We start from the raw sequence: 25,469 nt of genomic DNA on the forward strand, positions 1-25,469 counted from the left end.
TAGGTTTTCCTCTCAGAGCAGAGGACACATGGATGCACAGATGGAAAAGTAACAAATAATGCAAAATGTAAAACATGGCAAACAACAACAAAATGGAAAACTAAAACTGTCTGTAGTATTTGCGTCAACAACCATGAGGAATGTCAGTCCAATATTAGAAGGCTTGGTTCAGCTTGGAGGAAAATGGTGTGTTTAATGGACCAGTGGACTACAGACACAGAACTGTAGTCAATAGTGGTGGTGTATTTTCTTAAGTGAAAACGGCTCAGATATTTACATATACACAATAACATTTAATTCACTGTGGGGATTTGAATGAGTCTAATGCATGCAAAGACTAAAGAAAGTCTCTCAAGGGAAATATGAATGTGTGTAAAAACGGCTGCAGTTCATCCTACCGTACTGGTAGATGCTCGTCTTTAGGCTTGTTCTTTGGACTCAAAACTCTAGCTCATTATCCAATATATGGAACCTGGCCTGTACAAATAGGATCAGACAGTAAATAATACAGTTGATAAAAAAAATAAAAAAAAAAATCATCACATTCCATCAGAATAAGGAAATTAATATCCATACACATATCAAAAACAATTAGCAACAGAAATTGTTATTCCTGTATCATTATTTCAAATAAATCTCAATAATTCAGTCAGTAAGCGTACTCTTTAAAACAGACGTCAATATATAAGTTTCCTTTCCATGTGATGGTCAACCACATCATTAGTCAGCATGCTGATGGTTCCTCTGCTCTCTTTCATATAGGTGACATCAGCATAAATTCACCAAAAATAAACCAAAAAAAAAATATCACAAACATCACGATCATTCAGTGAGATGCAAACAAGTCCAACCAGCGCCAGCACCAGCTGACTGGTTCACAACTAATACAGAAAGGAACCATGGCTACTCACCAGTTCCGATGAACCAATCCACCAAACAACACAAAGTCGTTCTTTTACGCTGATAGAGGCATCTGAAAATGTTGACAGACATAACAGATCAAGATCGGAGTCTCAACAGTAAAAAGAATCACATAGGAAGCATGTACCTGCAGCAGCTCATAACCCGGCACATCGCACACCTACTCAGCCCAACAGAGCAGAGCAGCCATCTTTGAAGAGGCCACAACGTGTCAACTTTGCGTTAAGTAGACAAAGTCTTGCGATGGTTCAGGCGCAGAGCAACCAAAAAGAAAACAACCAGCAGGAAACACCGGGCTACATGTGACTGGTCAAAAAATAATAATGAAGCCCTTCAGCCACTCATGTTATCCATAAATGGCCTTTTCCACCCACTAAGTGACAAAGAACTAACAAAGGATCACAGCCAAAGCCCTATTCAGACAGGACTAGTTTCATCCAGGGATCACATGTAGTAAATAAATTGCCCTTACATGTGTTTTTCTGTAGCACATTTGCACAGGATAACCAAAGTCTGACAATAAGCCAAAATTTACAGACAGGAGATGATGGAAGTGGCTGGTACAAAGTAGGCCCAGTAGGCCGATAAACAGCTAAATATTTTTACCGCACATTGCAGTGCATGAAAGTGATACCATTTATCCTACGTTGCTCCCTTTCATTGCTTTTTGCTTCCTTACACGATTGGCCAACAGGGTCTTGCTGGTCTGGAACCCAAAATGTTCTCAAAATACTTCAATGCAGCCTCCATTCTTTGCCAAAATGGAATAAAATGTGCCTGAAGGAAAACATATCAAACTAAAGCACGTATCGGATCCTGCCCATTTCAGACCAATATCACAGAGATGTCTATGGAAGTATGGTGTATTATCACAGGACCTTGGAATTCAGCAAATATAGCTGGTAATTTGCAGGGAAATTATTACTTTATCTCACAGACAATCTCAACAATAAATATAAATTACATGTGGTCCCTAGGTAAAACTAATCCCGTCAAAAAAGGGCTTAAGAGTGACTTAAAGTATACAATGTCCTGGTCATCCATATTAAAACTCACGTTACCTCTCACAGTATCCCCACCTACTTTATTTCTCATCTTTTTATTATTATTTTTTTTTTTTTAATAATCTTTTTGACTGGTTGGACTGGAATCATCCACACTGAAGCCACAGCAACAGGCAATCTAATGACTAAAGATATGAAGTTCACTATTGATGAAGGTGTTTGTTAGTTTATTTAAAACGTACAGGAATACAACAACTGCTTAACAGTTAATACAACATTAGTTTGTGCCAACCAGAAACACAAAGTTCACAAAACAACCTTGCATGATTTAGAAAGAAAAGGAAAGAATGTCTGGAAATGAGGCACTGACATTTTCTGCTGGCAATGTCATCTCATGAAGTAATCCAGGCGGTACCTTGTATGGCGGTCTGATGCCCTTTCCAGAGCAAACAAGAGCAGACACCACTAAATGTAAGAGAAGCAACAATGCTGCAGTCTGACACTGATTAACCCTTAGAGGTCTGTGATTGTTCCATCACTTTAACCTTATATTCTACATTTGGAACTATTTGGAACTCTGGGAATACAAACATTTTCTGTGGTTTTCTGTGAAATTTTGTAAAGATTCATGATTCGTCCAAGAAGCACTATTTGGTATTTGACATACCTTGACATAAAATTAAGTGCTTTGAAAGGACAAAAATAAAAATGAGAAAAGCTCAGGTACATAAACAGGTGATGCTGGAGAGGGTCACAGCCGCATATTTAATCTATTTATCATGGCAACAAATAAGCACAGAACTACATCCTCAAATTGAAGAACAACAAAATGATAATTACTATTTAATGTGAAAGGGCTGACATATTGCCCAAAATGTCACGTATCTAGACACAAAAATAACATTTAATAAAGAAAGATTAAATTATTTCGTTTGGAGAAAAATGACATAGTGGTAATGTAAAAAACCCATTAAATTGCTTTCCTGCCTTTGAGCAGCAAATAACCAGATTTCCTTCTGAGAATGATGATGACAGGAAATTAGCAATGAGTAATCTTACTGGCAAAATTGGACAAATTACTTGTAGTATCAATATCTGATTACTAGTTATTGCAGCTTAATAGACAGAAACATACACAAGTATGAAAAATATGCATAATGCTTTTAAGCTTCTGATATTTACTGTATATCAACATAAATATCATTACAAATATAACCTGGCCAAGAGTCAAGAGGGGTAAATAAAATAAAGAAATCCACGGATGAATTTGAACATATAAACATGCCAAACAGTGTCAAAACACAGATGCTCTGTTGCAAAAGAGATTCCATATTAGAAGTTTTTATTTAAACATTTCATATAGGTGTTGCTAAATTCACTGTGTTGCATTGAAGCTTTATATGCATTAATAATAAGTAAACATTGGTTAATCAATGGTTCAGCAAAAACCTCACAACCCATACAAGAAGCACTGACATTTGGGAGAAACAGGTCGAAAAACTTACTGACTTACTGAAAACCTTTTGAGGACTGCAAGCTAACATGGACTACTGGTCCAGTCCAGAATATGACCCTAATGGAAGAGAAAAGCTGCAGAATCAACATTGAAGTAAAATATAGACTTTAGTTTATTGTGTTTTTTTTTTTTTCTTTTTGGAACATTTGAGGTCTCATTTAATTGATTCTGCTTTCTCCACACTGAAAAGCAGCAATCAGGTCACGGAAGTGAAGCTCCTGAGTGATATGTTTCTGTCTGTTGAGAAAAAAATGTGAATTTACTTTCTATAGTAAAAGTATTTTTCTTTCATTGTTTCTGTTATTTTCTTCACCAGTGTGTCAGATCCTGCCAAAAGGCGTGGTTGCAGTGATCGGTCCAGCCTCCAGCCCTGCATCCGGGTCAACCATCAGTCACATCTGTGGTGAGAAGGAGGTGAGTCACATCTGGTTGTGTGAACTGATGTGCAGAAACGCCAGAAAGTCTCATTCATGGCTGATATAACACCACGATTGGTTTTCTCCATTTATACTGCACTTGAATTTTTAATCAGTCATAAATTTGGCCCAACCAGCGGGATGGAAAATGGTTTCTTCACAGTGGCAAATAAATTAGCTTTCTCACCGATGAGCAGCAAGAAAAGAAAAGAAACACCTCCGTGTCCTTGTAGATGTGGATGAAGATGAATGACCTCACACACATTCTCCTCCAAACACCCTACACTCTTATTCAATGACCTGAGCAGGAGAATGGACACTTCAAGGACTCAGACAGTGGAAAAAAAGTTATCCACAGATGATGATCATCACCTACATGCAGACGCACAACACATTACACATGCTTTATGAAGTACACTGCTGGGATGAATCAGAGGTCTTTATGGATTTCTTGTTATTCTTGTTGTGATACTTCTGAAGATAAACTTGGATGATAAATTTTTCTAGTTTTTTCTTCATATGTTGCATTGACCTGACTTTCTTGCTGTGTCACTTTGTTACACATCTCAACTTTCAAGCTTTGGCAAGCCCCACCTCAGTATGAAGAAAAAAATAAAACATGCATGAGAAACATCCAGCTGACTAGTGCATGCGTGAGTTCTTCCCAGGTACTCTTCTTCAGGTACTTTCTTCCAACGTTCCATGCACGGTGGGCTGACTGGTGACTCAAACCGCCATAGGAGTTTGTGTGAAAATATATGGTTTTGTAGTTTGTGTTGGCCTTAATGAGCTGGTGACCCATCCAGGGAGTACCATGCCTTTTCCCTGACTGCATGTCAAAAGCACTAAATTAAATGACGCAGGTTTGAAAAATGAATAGCTTGAATAATTCATAGATACGTCACTTGTGTTTATCAGTTCTGTTTTAAAACATATTAACCTTGGCAAATCTTTTCAACCGTTTGTCTTCAGTTTGCAAAAGCAGATGTACAAAAGGTACAGTACGTTTTAAACTGTGCATCTCATTAGTCCAATAACTTTCTCTCAGCAATGACACACACTGAGTTAGCAGTGAATTTTAGGCAGACTTAAACATTGGTTTCAAAATATCCATTCATCCATTTTCATAACTGCTTAGTCCAGTTCAGTGTGGCAGGGAAGCTGGAGCCTTTCCTAGCAGTCACCGGGTGACTGAGAGGCAGGCAGTGACACGCCCTGGACAAGTTGCCACCCCATCACTGGGCCACACAAAGAGACAGACAACCACACGAACACACACATTTGCTCCTAGGGACAATTTAGAGTAGCCAATTAACGTAACTTGCATGTATTTGGACAGAGGGAGGAAGCCGGAAATCCAGTAAGAAATCAAGCATACACAGGGAGAACATGCAAACTCCACACAGAAATATTACTGTCCGAATCCCCCTCTCCAACTGAGGCTTTCTTGCAGACCTCCAATAATGCTAACTACTACGCTGCCTCAAAATATGATTTAGAAATTTATGCTAATAGGCTAACAATTTACCAATGTGAACATTGAAACGGCTTTAATTTTTTAAACAAAAGCAGTATGATTATGTTAACCTGCTTTAGAATGTAGTCATATTGTTTGAAGAATTTGGTATAAATGACTAAAACGTGCAAACTAAAGCATTAAACAGGCTAAAACATGTTGAAAATGAAAAGCATATGTTTATATTAGTTATTTTACACTAAAATTTAAATGAACTATTACTTGAACTATCAAGTAATAGTTCATTTAAAAATGTATATTAATAACTAAAATTCAGTTTAAGTTTTATTTGTATAGCACATTTGACACAACCTCCAGTGACCAAAGTGCTGAACTTAATTAAAATTAAATTGAAATATATATAATAAATATTGATAAGCAAAATTGTTGGTTATTCCATGAGAGAAAGTGTTATTGGGACAATAGGTACACGAAAAAAAACTTAGACCGTATATAAAAAAAAAGTGAAGCCAATGTTGAAGTACATAAAACTGCAGTTCCCCCTTCATCCACTAGGAGCTGGCTCCAAAACACAGCAAATCCCCATAGACTCCCATGTTAAAAAGGCCAACTTCACAGCAGAAAAAAAGATGTTTACAGCCTGGTTCAAAAATCCATTTTCAGTTCAGTAGGTCAGGTTTACCTGACAACTGTGGGGGAAGTGAATTTTTTATAACTCACCTTTTTAAAAGGAATTTTAATCTTGAAGATGGACATATTTAAGGGTGTGTCCTTTCGATTGACAGGTACCCAATCTCCCGCTTCACGTAAGAAGAACGTAGAACAATCACGGTTTTTAGCTGGTTAACAACGTGACTTAGCTTTAGCCCACTTATCTCCGTTATCTGGTTAGCACCTGTTATCTGCGGGTTAGCTTGGTTAGCTTGGAGTTCGCTCAGTGTCAATCATCCCACATAACGCTCACAGCCCCCCTTTCAGTTCCACCTCTTTGCCCATATTTGTATTTTCTGGGCGAAATAACACGCATGTTCCTACCAAGATTGCGATGGTAGGAACCACTTACCAAGCATCAATTCAGCTCTTCAGTAACCTGTGGGTGACGTCAAGGAGGCTCTGTCCATCTTTTCAAATAGTCTATGATAAAAACACAATAAAACACACAACAAAAAAAAAAAGTAAAAATTGACTACCCTTTATTTAAAGTTTGTTTCCCTCAAACACAATGGATTAGATTAAGAAAGGAGATTATGTGGAACATGCGATTATGACTACTCACATGACATGTTTATTAAAACAGTCACTTGCATGGGCTTGGGTTGTTTGTTTACTTTGACACGAACGCTGTCTTGACAGCTCAGCTCTTTGGCTCCGAGGTGTCAAAGCTTTGTGATTGATTTTTAAACGGATAGACTGGTGTTGAACAATTTTCATGCTCGAGTGAATCAACAATGGCTCATCTTCACCACCCTTTACTGTGAGCCTCTAACCATCCTCATATCCTCATCCTCTTTGCCTGGAATGTCTCATAATATTGGATTCTTAGCTTGGATTTAAAATAAGCTCTCCAGATCAGAGCGGAACCCAGCTGAGCTAATTACAGTTTACCGTTTAAACCTCGGTAGGTGTGAGCTGGGGTTATTTCACTGAGCAGCTGATAAAGCAGAACATTTGTCCTCTGACTTCATTCCTCCTTCATCACGGAGAGTAATAATTTTTCAATTTGTCATTCATTTCTCAGCTTAAATGCAAACATGCCCATCAAAGGACTGGTTCTGTGCAGTTTAAACTGGATAAATTTTAAATCGCCTTGCGTGAAGTTAGTGGGCTGCTCTCAGATTATTTTCCTTGGTTCACTCAACCTGTTCACCCAAATGTTGGCGGTTCAAACTAACACTAATAACATCAATAACATTGCTAACCCCCCCCCCCCCCCCCCCTTTTTATTTATTTTATTTATTTTTTTTTGCAAATGTGTATTTAAAATTTTCTTCTTTTATTGTTTTAGAACAGTCTCCACAATAAAATGATATCTATTTCATTCAGAGTTCCCCACACTTGAGTGTGATGGGAAACCATTTGTAATATTTCTAATTTCACTGATAATCTCGAGCTTTCCTCTGTTTCCACATTGCCTTTTTGAGAGCGAACAAAGACTTTATTGTCAGCTTGTGTCAGAGTCTGATTAAAGCCTTCATTTCTATTAGAAGGACCTATATGAAGCCTTATAGCTTATGGTATTTTTTCAAATGTTTTTTTCTTCTTTTCTCTCTGTTGATGCTGCCTCAGTCTATTTCCACTCTTCCTTTCTTTTTGGTTTTGGTTCTTTTTTCTGTCTTCTCTCTTACTCCCGCTAATTTCCACATTTCAGATTTTTTATCCCATTTCCGTTCAATATTTTCCTTTCATTCCAACAACTCAAAGTACCAAATCGAAATGAGAAATAATTTCCTGAAAGTGGATGTTTTAGTTTTAATATCGACTGTACTTTTAGGACTCTAATATAACTTGTGCCGAATAATGGGTACTTTAGAATAAGACGCCTGTCTAATTGTTGCACTGGGTTTATTATTCTGATAATAAAGAGGGTAAAAGTGGTAGAAGCTATTTCATTATCATTCAAAAACATTGATCATATCTCATTTTAAACTCAATATATGCTATGACAATACTTGGCTCCGATATTATGGATGTTTATGGATTGAATTGTTTTTTTCATACCATTTTTCTCCAGTGCTAACTGAGCTAATATATTTCAGTTCTTTTTATTGCTTTTCTCCCTGGGATTATTCACATGAAGATGGCCCAGACATGAACCCTTCTACTTGCCTCCACCTCCCTTTTGTTTCTTTTTCTAAATCACTCTCCTCCCTCGTCCCTCGTTCTTTCAGATCCCTCATGTGAAGATTGGCCCAGAGGAAACCCCAAAGCTGCCGTACCTTCGCTTCGCTTCAGTGACGCTCTACCCGAGTAATGAGGACCTGAGCCTGGCCATCGGCTCCATCCTGCGCTCCTTCAGCTACCCGACGGCCAGCCTCATCTGTGCCAAAGCTGAGTGTGAGTCGCTGAAGTGTGTCATTCTTCTCGCTGCATCTTTTTTTATCCCCTCTGTTTGATGCTGGCAGAGCAACGTTGTCCACTTCCAGAGTGAAAGTGGTTGATTTTAAAGCAGCTGTGGCTTTTCTGGCAACTTCCTGAGCTGAACTGGAGTTTCTGTCTCATTATTCACACTCTACTCTGCATGTTTTCATTTCCTCAGTGTTGCTCTGCTGGAAACGGAAGCTTGACAATGTGCTGAGTGAGTGAATATACAACAACAACAACAACAGGTGGAGTTTGTTCAGAGCAAGTGGGCATTCTGGGATCTTCACTGGTGTGACCAGGCGATAAATTGAATCTGAGGTCAGGTGTTACCGAAACAACTCCCGACCCGTTGAGGCCTGCACTCCACAAGACCTTTGAAGGTTCCCAGCGATACCAAAACAGCAAGACGTTAGCTGCAGATTTCTTTTGTAGTCCTTAGAGGTGAAAATCAGAGGCATAGCAGGTGTGATTTGTTCCAGCACTTCCTCCAACATGCTGTGGCTGCTTGATGATTAGCCCCTTCTAGGTGCACTGTTGACCACTGACCAGGAGCTCCCAACAAACCTTGCTGCCAGGTCATCTGGTTATAAACACTCGCTTCTAATAGACCCGATTCAGGTCTTTCCCTTACAATCTTAAAGTAACCCCGAACTTTGAAAGCGAGTGAGACACACATCATCACATCATCTCTGAGAAGTCATAAAGTTGAAGCTCATCAGGGTTTTATTCCTGAAAGTGAAATTGGGGGCTTTTTTTCACCGATTGTTGGACTCGACGGAGCAAAAAAGTGGGCACTAAAAGTGGAAATATTTTCTACTGCTTTGAAATGATGATGTGTGTGTATAATTGGGATATGATGTGACAAATGCACACTGCAACCCACTGCAACCTTTGACTTCCCTGTTGAGTAAATTGGCTCAGACATACAGAGGTGTCTGGGGTCTGAGGTTATTGTAAACTGCTGGAGTTTTGTTATTAAGAGAGAAAAATGACCTTGTCCATGCTGCAAGTTTAGTGCAATAGGCTGGTAGTTGGAGAATTCATCAACAGACTCTACAGTTCCTGCTGGGGAGTCACTGTTTACTGAACCCGGCGTAATAATACTGATGTGATATTTCTTTTAAATGTACAAAAGAATAAAAAGCTGAATTTATTTACTCATCAAAAAAACTAATCTTACTTTATTTTACTGTTTCAAATGCTAACTTTGCTTCTGATGTTGTTGTAGTTTATTATCTGTGAGTTTATTGTCTTCTTTTCATTCTTTTAACTTCTAATCTGTTTCTTAATTTTCATGCTTTTCTCTTATTTGATTCATTTTAAACTTATCTTTTGTTTTCCTTTAGTCTTCTCCGTACCCTGCCAGCTGATATTACCACTCTTTTCTCTCCATCAGTTCCTGCATTAATCCCCCTCCTGTGTTTCTACCTGCCGGAACTTACCGTTTAAAGCCTTGAGTCGTGACCTCGTCTTTTAACAGCGGCAGGGTTTAACAGGCCCGTAATGCCATCGTGAAAGATGCCACTGGCCAGTTACACCCTAGAAGGCCTTTATGAATGATTTATGGGTGCAATTAGATGTGACACTCCTGCTTTTTGTGTCAGGGACAGACAGGAAAGTTATATTACATTTCAACTCTCCTAAAAATGGTGATGACATGGGCACAGCATTTAGTTAAAGTATTACTCAGGAATAACTCATTTAATTTTCATATTATGTACTTTTATCTTATTTGTTGAAACATTTTAAATCATTAGATTTATCCCCGTACTTTTGTGTCATAATGTTGGTGATTTAAAGATAAAACCGAAGCTGTTATGTTAAATTCTCAACAATATTAATAGAAAATGGAATTTGCATGGAACTAATTCATTTGCATAAATAAACAAATAAATAAATAACTATAAGTATTTAGTAAACAAATATATACATATATTTAAGTGAAATTGCAGATTTTCAGATTGTAGCAGTGATTTAAACATGGATTAGAGATAAAGACTTTCAAGCTAAAAATGTTTTTTTGTTTCCGGAAATGTCCCTTTATCCTGAACACAGCAGCATTTTTCTGTCATTTCCATTACTAGGTCCAGGTTAAAGTGCTGTGTTTCCCCTGAAACTGGCACACTAACAAACAGTGCAACCCTATTCCCATGACTAACGTAATGTTCACTATAATGACAGAAATATGAGTTTCGTTTCTCCCACATTTATAAGATGCTGCTATTGGCCATGAAAGCAGTGATTTTTTATTTTTAATTTCCAACTTTATACGTTGCTCTTTAGGTGGTCGGTTGACAGGATATAAAAAATGTCATTCATGAAGAGAACTTTTTTTTCTATAAGTAATGCAGGAAAAGCTTACAGAGTACATTAAATCAGTGTTTTAAATTTTGGGGGCATGTTTTCAAACAATTGTTTCCAAAAGCCCCCATTGTCAAGAAAAGCCTTAAAGAAGGACTAAAGAAAAGAAACTGTTTTCAGCTGAGTAAAGAGAAACATGCAGGAGTTTAATAATAAGATAAAGAGGGCAAGATAAGTCTAAATTTTTGCCATTCAAAATTCATGCAAGAAATAAGTTTTGCATCATTTTTTATTGTTCTTAGCCCCTTATGTAGGGGACAGAGTTCTGGACCCGAATGGATACAACAGTGTATGAAAAAATGTTGAATGTTAAGAAGGAAAATTGTTCTATAAAGAAAAAAAAACTTGATTTGGACTTAATGTGAATCTTTACAACAGGCAAATCAATTCAAAACTGCTGGGACACAGCTTCGAATTTATACTCTAAGGAGAGAAACTAATGGCGCTGCGGCGTAATCACCTCCATCCCAGTCTGTTTAGTACCATTTTAACGCTTTGAAGCAGTAACAGTTATTCATCACTCTAATGGCTCAGAGATCCATCAAGTATTGTCGTTTTCTTTTTTTCCCCAAGTCAGAGTCATTATTTAATTTACAAATAAGTTAAATATTTAGACAAGGATCATTAATTCATTTCCCTACAGTTTTTCAGCTGCAGACAATCTGTCGCTAACAGACATTTTGTTGAGTGATCTTATGGACCTGGATGGTTTGGAAACATTTCAGCAAAATGAAGCCCATTTTTTTTACTCAGCCATGTTTACTCGTGCAAGTAAAAAGTAGAATTTGTCTCCCTCTTTTCCTGCCCCTTTAGGCCTGCTGCGATTAGAGGAACTGGTCCGACACTTCCTCATCTCCAGGGAGACACTGTCAGTGCGGATGCTGGACGACAGCTTGGATCCCACCCCCTTGCTCAAGGAGATCCGTGATGACAAAGTCGCTACAATCATCATTGACGCAAATGCTTCGATATCCTACCACATCCTCCGGAAGGTGAGAAGGCCCACTTAATAACCTCTTGCAAGATCTGACTGTAGATATGATCAGGGCTGTTTTCTGAGCCGCTCTTTTGTGACCTTTTTTAAAATCTGCATCGCTTTACGTTGTTTACGTTCATTTCAGCAGCTTTTTTTCCAACGCATTTCACCGAGAAGGAGCAAGTGATTACCAGATGGGTTATTCCAAGGAGGTGTTCTCTAAATTATTAAGAAAATTGTACCATTTTGTGATGACATACAAGTGTCAGAGCCTGTCACTCAGTTTAATTTTGGTCACTTTTATACCAATTTATAGCAAAAGTTCATTTGAGACAATACACTCTACTCCAATCCAGTTATTACATCAGAATGTCTCTTCAGTTTAGTCACTTGTTCCATGAACACACGTTGCAACAGTATAGAGGAAAAACAGTTTGAATAGGAAGAAGCCTCCAGCAGAGCCAGGAATACAAGAAGCATGTGCTTGGTAGTTAAAAAAAAAACAAAACAAAGAAAAGTGTTAATAAAAACCACTAGACCAGAGTTGCATGCTGCTGGAGAGAACAAAAGAAGGTTATGCCACCAAGCCTGTTTTGGGTCTAGAGCATAGACCGTATATGAAAGATGGCCTCCGGTGATAAAAAGAGAGCCAATGCAGAAGTACATAAAACTGTAGTTCCCCCCTCATCCACTAGGGGCCGGCTCCAAAACAGAGTGAATCCCCATAGACTCCCATATTAAAAAGGCCAACTTTAAATCAGAAATAAACATGTTTATATCCTGTTTATATCCATTTTCAGTTCAGTAGGTCAGGTTTACCTTCATGACAACTGATGACGGTGTGAATTTTTTTCTAACTCACTTGATTACAAGTAATTTAATCTCGAAATTCATCATATTTAGGGGCGTGTCCTTTTGACTGACAGGTACCCGATCTCCTGCTTCAAGTAAGAAGAACGTAGAACAACTGCGGTTTTTAGCCTGTTAACAATGTGACTTAGCTTTAGCCCGCTTAACTTTGTTAGCTGGTTAGCTCCTGTTATCTCTGGGTTAGCTCGGTTAGCTCTTAGCTACAGGCAGCTCGGAGTTCGCTCAATGTCAATCATCCACCATGACGCTCACAGCCCACCTCTTTGACATCCATGCCCCTGCCAAGATGGCAATGGTAGGAACCGCTCACTGAGCTTCTATTCAGCTCTTCAGAAACCAATGGGTGACATCATGGAGGCTCTGTCCATCTTTTTATATACAGTCTATGGTCTAGAGCAGCATAACTGAAGGAACAACTGGTCAGACTCTGCCAGCTATAACTATAGCCTAAACTTTATTCGATCAGGAAAAGTTTAGGCCTTCTATTACAGGTCGAGAGGGTTCATTTCTTCCCAAACCTCCAAATGTGAGCTGACTCCTTAAAACAGGATCCTGATAAATGAACATCCCTCTTCTACTTTCATAAACTCGAGGAACCACACGTCAATCTGCAGTCCAGGAGTGAAAAAGTGCTTTCTCAGGAATAATCAGAACTGTCAGATCTTAAAAAAACTGACAGATAGATCATTAGGTGCTTCATAATTGTATCGATAAACTGATTTTAAATTCTTTTCTGGATTTAGTGGAGATTGCAAGACACAAATTCAGATACATGAAGAGACAAACTTATAGGGGAAAACAAGCCGTCACAGCTGGTGTCTTGCTGTAAATAAACGAGTGGAATCCAAACTGTTCACATGTGTGCAATTCAATCTCACTGCTTATATTTTACTTCCCAGCATGATGTTGCACAGTTCCATGTAATAGAGGATGTGATCCTAGCTGCATCCTTTGGGTCTGCACAATGAACAGGAATTCCTCCTGGGATTCTGGAAGTCTGAACCGTGCAGCTACATGCCTGCAACATCTCTTTTTCTTGTTTAGTTTCAATGTTTATTTCTTTTTTTTTTCGCTGTTAAGAGATCTTTCAAACACAGGCAGGTTTCTAGCCAAACTCGCAGGGTCTACAGAGGTCACAACAGTCTCAAACTATATTAATTGGCTTTTGGCCAGGTTTAACTTACCTTCAAATATTTGTTCTTGGAACCTGAAATTGGTAAAATACACAATAAATGTCCTCTGCTGCTGCAGTTGGTATCATCATAATAATGTTTTGTTTTTTTTTTTTGTTTTTTTTTTATTCACTAAAGCAAAGGATCTGCAGACAGACAGGAGGACACACAAGCTCACACTGTGTGTGAGAAAGGTTAACAACACAAGCACTCTGCGGGTTTTGCAGTGTGAAGCCGACAGCTTAAATCACCACTGGCAGTGAACATTTGTACTGGGAAACCTGTCAGATCCTGCTTGTGAAAAATGACCAAATAAGTACAAGGCTGCAGTCCAGACTGACAGAACGAAGAGTTACTTGACGAAATACATCAGAAAGTTTTTATGATAGAGCATTTCAACCTCCCAGCAATTATAATTCAGATGCTTACTTCGGCTAGATTTAGCCAAGATAAAGCTGGGATGTCTAGACATAAGGGTACAATTGATTTATTTCTTTTTTTTTTTTAATTATCTTCATTCTTTCTCTCATTTCTGCCAAACTTTCCAGGTGTATTATGTTTTTTTTTTTTTTTAAGAAGTAGAGTAGAGTCTGTCGCATAGTTGCATGGAATTCAGGACAGTGCCCAGTGTAAAATGTAGTTTTTTCTTTCTGCGTATAGTGCGACTGGTGTCTTATCAGTTGATGCATAAGAAATTAAGTCTTCCTGTTTTAACTGTCCTTTTTTTTTTCTTTTTAATTGTAATCTACAGGCCAATGAGCTGGGGATGACATCAGCCTTCTATAAATACATCCTCACCACCATGGTAGGTGTAACCCCTCTGTGCTAATTATGTTATTTAATTTTATTTTACTTTTCCTTCACCAGGTGAAATAGAAACAACAGATTCTTATATATAAGGTTGATTTGACAAGTGCTTAGAAAACGCTTATAGGGGGAAGACAAGGAGACAGTAAAAGATGACTGACAAAAAGAAAATAACTCTCCACTCATACATCGTTCTTCAACAAACATCCACTTTTCCTGAGGTTTTTCTCCTTGGCCCTTCTTACTGTCTTGTTTCCTTTTGTAAATCTTTCTGTCCTTTATGACCATTTTCCAACAGGCCTGGTTTGATGATGGTTAACAGAGCCGGGCCTCAAGGATAAAGATTAGGCCCATTGTTATTCATGCTTAACATACATGTTCTCTGTGCTGTATTGAACATTTTTCCACTCTTGGTGCCATTTTGAAGCCAGCTATTCTTTTTAAAGCTTTCATTCCTGTTGTTTGTCTTTCATTTCTGTAATCTTCCCATCACTGGAAAGAACTGACCCCTTTTTGCTCCATTACAACTTCTCCATTGATCATTGATTAATGTTTTATCCCCTTCTCCATGTTTCTATTTTATTTAATTACCTTTGTTTCCATTTCTCTTTTCCTATTTTATTTTGTTTCGACTTTCTTTGCCTGTCCTGTCCTATTCCTTAAAGCAGTCCTTTGTCTTACTTTGGTTATATATTTTTACTTCCCGTAATGTATTATTTTTGTCTTTTTTATTTGTTTTCTGTCTCTATTTCTTTCTGCTCTCCTCTGACTTTTCTTGACATTCACTGGTCCTAATTTTCCTCTTTTTCATCTTGTCATCACAGTCTTAGTTGATGCTGTCTAGCTTTTTGTATGCAGCTTGTTTTTACATCAAACTAAACTCTCATATCTTCCCTTTTCATCAATGATGCCCTTGCATAAAGAGGCTTCATAAATAACAACTCGTCATGATCTCTGCCTCAGCTCGCAATGCTGCCATGTCAAAGGCAGTTGCAGGTCTAACATACCAAGGTCAACATCGTCGTTTTTCCTATGAGGCGAACCTTGGAAATGGACCAAACGAAAACGTATTCCTCCACCTCACTTCCACACACATCAGTGACCTACTGAAGGGCCATACATGAACTATCTTGAACTTTGGATTAAACACACCCTGCTGGCTTGGTGGATCTCAAACTGCTGAGTCCATGAGCAACACAAGAAAACAACATGTTTGAGTCCAAAGACGACTTAAAATGAAAACATAGATGAATGTAAAAAGCTGTTTGATTTCAGCTGCTACTTTTTTACATGATTTGAATCCAGCTTAAACAATGATGCAGCTGCTTTTATGGATTTTACTGCCTAATAGGTCATTTTGCGCTTCTTGCACACACCCTCATCATGGAAAACACACAATGAAATGGATATGACGCAGTCGTCAAGTTAAAGGTGATCGATGTGGCTGTTGAAGAAGGAAATTGAGTTGCTGCACACTCTGTGAAGGTGCACCTTACATTCATGTGCGGTCTCTTGCCCGAAAACAATGGTAAATCGAAAAGTTGTAAGTGTGCAGGTAGTGCTGATTTGATCACCCTTTCTTTCTGTTCCTGCCTGACCACTTTAAAAGAACGCCTCCTTTCTAGGAGAAACCATAGCAACCAATGGTTATATTCATGATCCAAGCAGAATGTGAGAAACTGAACCTTTAGCACCATTTGTTTTCATAGAACACTAGAACCACATGCATAACATTAAGTTTATCTGACACATGTGACAGAGTAAAGAAAACAAAACAAAAAAAGTTAAGTTTGTTGGTATTAATTATATCAGGGATGTCCAGTTCTGGTCGACCATTCTGCAGGTTAAACATGTTTTCTATTAATCAGCACACCGGACATAGATTAATGGGTCATTGACTGACTTGAGCAGATCCTTGATGAGTTGTTGAGGAGATCCATTTATATTGAATCAGATGTGTCGAAGCATGATCTGTCCAATGAAGTGATCAAATATGGTCATTTGCCCAATGAAGGGTAAATAAGTGTTTATAAGTCTGCCCTAACAAATATTTTAATGTAATAGCAACTGTGCAACATACTGAAAATGTACAGGTATGTGATAAAACATGTGGTGGAGTTTGGTGAATCTTTCTCATCTGTACTGTTTTTCCTTAACGATGATCACCAGTAAAGGGGCTTTTTGCCCAATTTTGTATAAACTCTTACCACTAATAATAATGCTTTGTATGATATTTTAGACATTCATCTTCAAGTCAACTAGGAGTTTCCATTCATTCATTCAGTATCCTAACCGCTTAATCCGATGAAGAGTCACAGGGAAGTTGGAGCCTATCCCAGCAGGCTTTGGGTGAAAGGCGGGGTACACCCTGGACAGCTCGCCAGTCCATCACAGGGCCACACAGAGACGAACAGCCACTCGCGCTCACATTCACACCTACGGGCTTTTTAGAGTAACCAATTAATCTAACATGCATGTCTTTGGATGGTGGGAGGAAGCCAGAGCAACTAGGAGTTTTGCCTTACTCTTTTACTTTTGGAAGGGTTTGGTCAGCAAATATACAGAGTTTCACATCAGTTTGGAATGAAAGATGGGTGAGCTCTGTCTCAGCAGGTCTCCCTGGCTGGGAGTAGCAGTTCCTGTTGTCTGTTGTCTTTCTGTCCTCTTCCCCCCACACAGCAGAGGTAGATGGCTGCTTGTCCTTGAGCCAGGTTCTGCCGGAGGTTACCTTCCTGTTAAAAGGGAGTTTTTCCCTTCCTACTGTTGCCAGTGTGCTTGCTCGGAATGGGAGATTGAGTTGGACCCAACTCAATCTGTTGGTTTCCTTATATAGGCTATTATGAATTGACCTTCATTATGTTTTCTTCTCTGTCTGTAAAGCATCTTGAGATGGCATTGCCGTAATTTGACGCTATATAAATAAAGTTGAATTTAATTGAATTGAGGTGTGACACACTGGCCAAGGCATGAGCTTGGGAGGCCATTGGTCTTGTATCATAGTATTCAGTGTTTTGCACTAACCAGCTAAAGTTAAAGTCTAGGCTTAGCCATAGAGTTGTTAATAATGGATGGCACTGGCCTTGGGCATAAATATGGGACCAGATATGTGTGTGATAGCTGACAGCTGCATAAATGAGAGCGGCTATGGTGTGTTTCTTTTTTTCTTTTTAAATAACCTGCAACTTCTCAAATTTGCTGCCATTTTAGCTGTAGAGGATTGGTTACTGGATGCATGAGAAAATAATAAAAATGCTGTGTATAATGGGGGTCTGTTGGGGCCCAAAAACAATTTCCTGCCCCAGTGCTTCTTAAGAGGTTCATCTGGGCATGTGGTCAATATCCTGGAATGATTGAGAGCCAGGATGTGAGACTCAAAGGCCAGGACTCTCTTAGTCTGGGTGAAGTAATCAGGAAGTCATAGGTATTGATATGACCTATCAAACTCCTGAAGATATAAAATGATCATTTGGGGAATGGAATAATCTAAGTCCTACAAAGTTTGGTCATTGCTACTGAAAATCCAGAAATCTGAGCCATGCTGAAATTGTTTGCATCGTCCCCTCATAGTTTCCCAGCCTGGACTCGCCCTGCCCTAAATGGCTGCTGAAAATCTGCTTCTCTCGAAATGAACATCAAGTGTAAACTGTGCTGCAGTCACATCATCGCTGGTGTCCTTCTGGAATGCTGTCGCAGTGTTTCTTCCTTTGGCAGTGTCGGCCTGCTCCCTGCAACCCGGCCAGCTAACTGCTCTTTGTCAGTGCTGGCAGGCTAACAGTCTGACAGCCGGCCTGGCTGCTGCTGAAATTGATTTGGCATCCGCAGAGTGCAACAGAAACAATAGCAGCAACAGTTTCCCCAAAGGCTGGGACAATGTGAAGGAAATAAGAGAAAAAAAGGGAGATTTCAGGGAAAGGATATTAACCTCACAGTGAGGTACGAATTAAGAGCTGGACAGAGAGCGTTCCAGAAAAGCATCCATTTTCAACCTTGATGGTGATGTAAAGAAACAAACAAGCCTCCCCTCAACCTCCTCTTACCCTCTAGACATTGTCTTTGCAGGCTGAAAAGCTTCTGTGCCAAATGATTTTATGAAATAGCAAACGCAGCCAAACACTGATGATGACAGCCTGTCTGTCCGACAGTGGACGACCGCTGACCAGATGTCTTTTTAAAGTTTTATTGCGTCTAATATAAAACAACAAAGTAGAAATTTGCAAAAACAAAAGATAAACATCCGCATAAGAACTACAACAACAGCCAGGGTGTCAGATAAAAAAAAAAAAAAAAAAAATATATATATAAAACATGCATATTTTGTTTTCAGTCCAACAACCCTGGAAAAAAGTTTGTAATATAAATACACAGGGTTTTGTCAAAGATCTCTGATCACCAGGAGCTTATCTTTAAATATTATATTTAGACTTTCCGCAGCATGAAATTGAAATTCAGTCCAGGTAATTGCTGTTTGTCTTTCCACGTTTGCACCTATCTATATGTTTTGCTCCTGCTGAAATTAATTTGTTTTTGAATCAGTGCAGCAGCAACGAAATAAGCAGGTTTACAGGATGTGGCAGTTTTAAGGAAAAGAAAATGAGTCGCACAACTTCTCATTTTCATCCCCAGCATCTGGACATGCAGCTGTAATCTGTACAGTTTGTCCTCCACCTATATCCAAGGTTTCTGTTTAAACACAGTGAACACACAGCAGCTTGTAAGGTTCTGTTAGTGACCATAATATCAGAAGAAAGGCTTAGTTAATACAAGAGACATTCCGCATAATGAGATTTCTGATAATTACGTGTCCACAGGAGCACAGATCAGCTGCTTTTTCAGTCGCTCATCTCGCCGGCGTCTGACAGAAGAAACTTGCTTCTGCCATTAGCTGCCTGTTCAAGCTTGTGGTTTTCTCAAGATATGAGCAAATATTTCTTTTTAGTTAATGTGTTGAAGCGCTTAAAACCAATAAACACGGCTTAAAGTAGAGTTTGAAAGAGACAGAATCTGCAATCTGTTTCAATGACAGACTGCACTGAAAGGATTCATTAAAGGATCAGTTTAAGACAAATATGTTTTTCTCAGATGGGGATGATACAACGATGTGTCGGAATAAAAGCAGGAGCCGAGAAAGAAGCGAATGTTTGATTAAAGAATGTGACTTTGGATAATTTTTCTGGTTAACGCAAGTAGTTGAACAAAAAGAGGTCATTAGATGTTTCTTTTGCTCATGTAGGATAATATGTACAGATCAGTGATAAACCAGTTTTAGTGTAAAGATTAGTTGGACTAGAACTGAAATATGAAAAGGGAGAAATCTTTCTGCTCAGTCAGTGAATGTACAGGAATGCATCATTTATGCGCCAACACATTAGCATCATTGACTTCAATGCAGCTTGGAAAGCACAACTCCAGCAAAGGAGTTTTGCTCATCCTCCTGTATCCTCCAGCTTCCTTACAACTTTAACCAAATGTGTCATCATCGACATGGGTTGCTAAGTACAAATCCTACGAGGGCCTAGCAAACAGTTTAAAGCTAGGTTAGCTAATCTTGTTCAGAGGCATTTTTTTTTAACTCTGGGTGAAGTGGTTCCTCGTCCTGATAGTTGTCTGTACATTTTGTAATCATGAACAAGAAGAGATACACTGCAAAAACTGAATTCTAAGTAAGATTAAAAATCTTGAATTGAGTACACATATGCTTATTTTTTTAAGGTAAGATTATTCTTAGTTTTTATGCCAGAGAATTCCTCTTGTTTTAAGAGTACTTTTACTTGTTTCGGGAAGTCTTGACAAGCCAAATTTTCTTGTTCTGTTGGCAGATAATTTATTTTATTTTAAGCAACATTTACATAGTTTTTGAATATTTTTTCTCTTGTTTTTTTAAGGCTGGGTTTTTGTAGTGTATAGTGAGACTCCTCAGTTTACCGTAAATCTGTAAAAACTCTGACCAATCCAAACATTCGGGCCGAATTGAAGTTCATATTTTGTTCATATTTTGTAATCTTCTTCATAGATGAGAAAATGCAGGAAGGATTTCCCCGACCCATCTCGGTTTATTTGCCTCTTCCCACTAAACAGCCGAGAAAGAGAAAATAGTTGGTAGAAAAAGCTGCAAACTACAAAAACACTCGGAGAGCGCAAACCTCTGCTACGGCCTTTAAAACATTCCTGGATCTAAACGGTGATCCGGATCACCACCAAAATTCAACCTGTTCTTCTGTTTCACATTTCCAACAACTCCTGGAAATTTTAATAAAATCCATCCATACCTTTTTGAGTTACCTTGAACACAAACAGATAAATGATGGTAAAAACATCACCTCCTTGGCGGAGGTAAGAAAGAAGTCTTGGATCACACAAGGAGCAAAACCAGAGGGGGAGGAGCCAAGACTTTCACACCTTGTTAGCTCCCCAACATTACCTACCCTAGCTTTAACTCTCGTCTGCTATTGCTGTACTATTGGTTTGTTTCAGCAGCAGAGCTCAACGTGACACCAACTTGTCTACAAGAACTATTTTAGGTTCTTTGAAATTTTCCGGTGTGTGATGTCCATCTTTGTCCTTTCTCTGTACTACCCTGCTCTGAATTTTAACTGAACTTAATGTCGTGCAGCCTCAATCAGGCTGTTTGTTTGTTTCCATTTTCCTCTTCCTGCCCCTTATCTCTCATCTGTCAGTCATTTAAGATCCTCCCCCCTAACCCACTACCCTCCCTACCCCACCTCCTGCTCTTAGACTAAATGGCCTTTACTTATGCACGGCATATCTACTTTTTAGGCAAACCCCCATATTCTCTCCCATATTTCTCTCTTTTTGTCATCTGTCCTTAGGATTTCCCTCTGCTCCAGCTAGATGATGTGGTCGGTGATCAGTCCAACATTTTGGGCTTCTCCATGCTGAACAAAAGCCATCCTTTCTACCTGGAGTTCATCAGGAGTCTGAACCTGTCCTGGAGGGAAGGCTGCAACATCAGCCCATACCCAGGACCGGCGGTGAGAGACTCATAGTCGCCTCAGAGTTCTGAAATGTTCTTGGCTACGGTCTCATTTAGTATCAAACATCCATAAACACAGGATGTAAGACTGAAATAGTCTGACCTAGAGTAGTGAAAACCAAGAAAACCTGACATAAATGGCTTACAAAGTCTCTTATACACTTCATACTTAACACTTCCTTAACTTCCTGTAACTCAGTGGTTTCCAAACTTTTTCTGCAGGGCCCCCTTGTTATTGACGACAATGATGTCAAGCCCCCCCCCCCCCCCCCCCCCCCCCGCCCCCTCCCGTCACATAAACTAAAGAAACATACTAAGAAATGCGTCTTTAGTTTCAGTGGCTGTATTGTAGGTAACTATAATAAAAACCGTGTCAGTATTATTATCCATTCTTCTGCTTTAGAGTCAAACACTACTACTACTTTTGGTTGAGGGGAGTTTTCTATGAGACGATGCTGCTTTAGTAAAACAACTTTGCTTTATATGATAGTTGGATAGTTTATTTCTAAAGTAACCTGCAGGCTTTTCTTTCTGTTGAGAAAAGTCCACAAGTGGTGGTGTAACTTGTTTGGCTTCGTACTTCATGATATTAAATGATACTATTTTGGTCCATGCAAAAGACTATGGTCTCATTATTACCCACCGTTGGTGATTATTATTACTGGTCAAGCTGTGACAGATATACTCCATGATAGTTTGCTTCTTTTTTTTTTTTTGTACTTGAAGTCTCTTTTGTTGATTTATCATCATTTCCAATTATATTTTTACAAATTTATCTGGTGTAAAAACTCCCAAGTTTTATTTAGCCTTGCCGCGCCCCCAGTTTGGGAACCACTGCTGTAACTAATGTTGACATTTTTTTAATCCTTTCTTATAAAAGCAATCATTTTTATTCATACTGTGTCATTTCAAACTGGAAGTGAAGAGAGAAAATCATTCAGTTATAATCTTCAGATTCTCTTTGGAAAGCAGAAATCTATTTTACAAGTTACACAGCTTGAATAAATACTGAAGAGATGCTTGGTCTTACTTTGCAACAAGCATCTGGGCCAGAAATGTATAAGCTGCTGCTGGAAATCTTTGATTATTAGCATCTTATCTTTCACAAGAAAACAGAAAAACATGGAATCATAAACTGGTGTTTCCACTTCTTTCTATAAATCTGATATCCTTTTTGGTCAAATTAATTGTGATTACGCAATTCTATATTTTATACCTTAGTATAATAGTATAAATGTAGTTAGTATACGACCTATCATGAGCTAAATTTGTGAGATAAGGTAAATAACAACGCAAGAGTGCTTTTCTTTAAGTTCAGGTTTAAATCGATGCTGTCTCTGTTATCTGTCTCGTTTATAATTAATAGGCCCATCAGGATAAATCTACTCTGTCAGAGTGCTTGTCTCATTTGCAGCACTGATATCAAGGAAGCAGTGACATTGGCTTTAATATAGCAAATAACAAACACATTTGTCAACAACTGAAAGCAGCTTTATTACTGCAGAAAACTTTCAGTGGGGGTTTCTTTATTTATGTTTCTCCTGTCAAGCTTAAAGAAGGAAGTAAAAGGAATCCTAAACGTTGATATATGATTAAAATTAACCTTATATATGAATTACAATGAGGACTAGCCCCCTAATCAGATACCTATTTTTGTAGGACACTGTTCAAAAACTACACATCTATTATTAAATGAGTATATCTTCACTACTATCATTTTCCTTAACTATTTTTGGAGTCATAGTCAAGGATCCATAGCAAAGTGAGACTTTTTGGGATGTGTAAATATTAGTATATGTGTTACTGGTGAAAAATAAGTTAAGATAGCCAATCACAGAAATGAAACAAGTTTCAGGCTCATTAAAAAATAACAAACAAACAGAAAAGAAATTCAAGTTAAAAATTAATATACTATTATATTAATATAATATAAGATATATTATCATTAATAAAATAAATATAATAAAATTAATATCATATTAGTTGCTCCATACCTCTATCAAATCAATGTGCAGTATAGTATGTGAAATTAATCTCTGATATAATGGAGCTCAACAAAATTACATAATTAGAAAAGTTATGAATGCGGGTAGTTCAGGCAAGGTCTGCAAACTTTGGCCCCATCTGTTCATTTAGTACCCTTGTAGGCTTTAGGTTTTCAAAAGGTTATGTAATTTTCTGATTTTGTTATGATAAAGTAAAAAATAAAAAATAAAAAATCCCATTATAGTAATACACCCATGAATAAATAAACATCAATATTGTTCATTTTTTGATGGAAATTAATTGATTATTTAATTAATTGTCACTAGTAATAAACACGTTCCCATTCAAAAATGAGCCAAAAATCAATCTAATGCAAACTACTGCTGCATTTTCCATCCACCCACCTATTGTTATACTGTCTGGAAAATAAAGTTTCACACACTTTTCAGTCACAGCTGTGATGGCGGATGGCTAGAGACAGACATCGTTTCAGCTGTGCAGAACAGAAACAAGTTCTGGAAAACCTTAACAGCTGCATCTTCATATCATAGTTAGCTAGTTTATATTAACTAATCTAGTTAAACAACTTTCTAAGGGTTAGTAACTCATAAGAAGTCATTGACTTGGCAGGTTCAGTGTTTTTATTGGTTCTAAATTATTTTTTGTGTTGATATGACTTTAATCCACCTTTTTTCTTACTAGGTTCACACAGAACCAATTTCTTCCACATGCAAATTAACTACAATACTCCAAAGGTGGAGTCAAGTAACACGTTGTTTAACACATTTATGCAGATAATTTGCTGGGATATATATATATATATATATATATATATATATGAGTATTGCATATTACGTTGGCAAGCAAATGGGACATGATGTCAGAGTTGCAGATGGATTTACTCTGAATATAGTCACCTGAAGGTGACACGAAGGAGATAAAAGAAACAGCTGTGGGACTAGACAGACAGACTAGTGAAAGCTATCAATTATTTCCCACACTTCCTGCATCTGTCTTCCCTCTGCTCAAACTGTAATTAGTTATCGTCATCCAGTCCTGGAACTATTGACTTGTTGGAAGCTCCAATCACGCTCACGCATCCGTATTTTTTTTTTTATCAGCCAGAGACAGATTGTGTGAGTCTGCCTCTGCACAATTTATCTGATTCGCTGAGTGTGTCAGTTTGACTGACAACTGACCAAACAAACCAGAACATCACACTCTGATAGGATCGCTTAGAGGCATGAGCTGAACGCAGCTTATATCAGTAGAGCTTTATTTTTCCTTTGTCCTGCTGCCATAATCTTGCTGCCCTCACCTGTGAAGCAACAGCAAACTTCATGTCACCAGACCAGCGTTGGATCTGGAAACCTCTATCGTCAAGAATGAGCTATTGACATTGATGTAACCTGTTCTAAAAACTGCAGCTCTACAAAGTCGGATGCAGCAGAAGTGAAGCACATAAACGCTGCCTCTATTTTAGTGTAAGTGTACACTCACAAAATTAGCCATTTGAAGAGCTTTAGAGCAGAGTGCCATCAGGGGTAAGTAGTTTTTCCTACCATACAGAAGCTTCACTAGAACTTTGTGTTGATACAAAGCTGCTAAACAACTCTTGAGGCCAGCATGGTCGGCATTTCAGATGGAGTGGAGAGGAACTTATGTAAGTGTAAGTCAAGGATCCTCAACCCTGGTCCTCGAGGCCCGGTGTCCTGCAGGCTTTCCATGTGTCCCTGCTGCGACACACCTCACTCAAATCTATGCATATTTAGCAGACATGCATAGCTTGTATGAATCTTAGTCAGGTGTGTTGCAGCAGGGACACTTGGAAAACCTGCAGGACACCGGTTCTCGAGGACCAGGATTGAGGGTTTCTAATGTAAGTGATATT

The 25,469-nt window shown here is 38.4% G+C and overlaps 1 protein-coding gene across 1 annotated transcript in view; it reads left to right on the top strand.

Annotated features, from left to right (window-relative positions):
* The window catches only part of LOC306770446 (glutamate receptor ionotropic, kainate 5-like), a gene marked incomplete at its 3' end in the record, with an annotated part of 106,436 nt that overhangs the window by 22,355 nt on the left and 58,612 nt on the right, over positions 1-25,469 (top strand). Inside the window, exons 3-7 of the mRNA XM_079259301.1 lie at positions 3,758-3,855; positions 8,223-8,388; positions 11,590-11,768; positions 14,546-14,599; positions 21,429-21,590. Coding sequence (XP_079115427.1) covers positions 3,758-3,855; positions 8,223-8,388; positions 11,590-11,768; positions 14,546-14,599; positions 21,429-21,590 — 659 coding nt within the window. The remainder of the gene's footprint in view (positions 1-3,757; positions 3,856-8,222; positions 8,389-11,589; positions 11,769-14,545; positions 14,600-21,428; positions 21,591-25,469) is intronic.

Source organism: Telmatherina bonti (assembly GCF_933228915.1).
Source record: "Telmatherina bonti genome assembly, chromosome: 19".
Taxonomy (NCBI): domain Eukaryota; kingdom Metazoa; phylum Chordata; class Actinopteri; order Atheriniformes; family Telmatherinidae; genus Telmatherina; species Telmatherina bonti.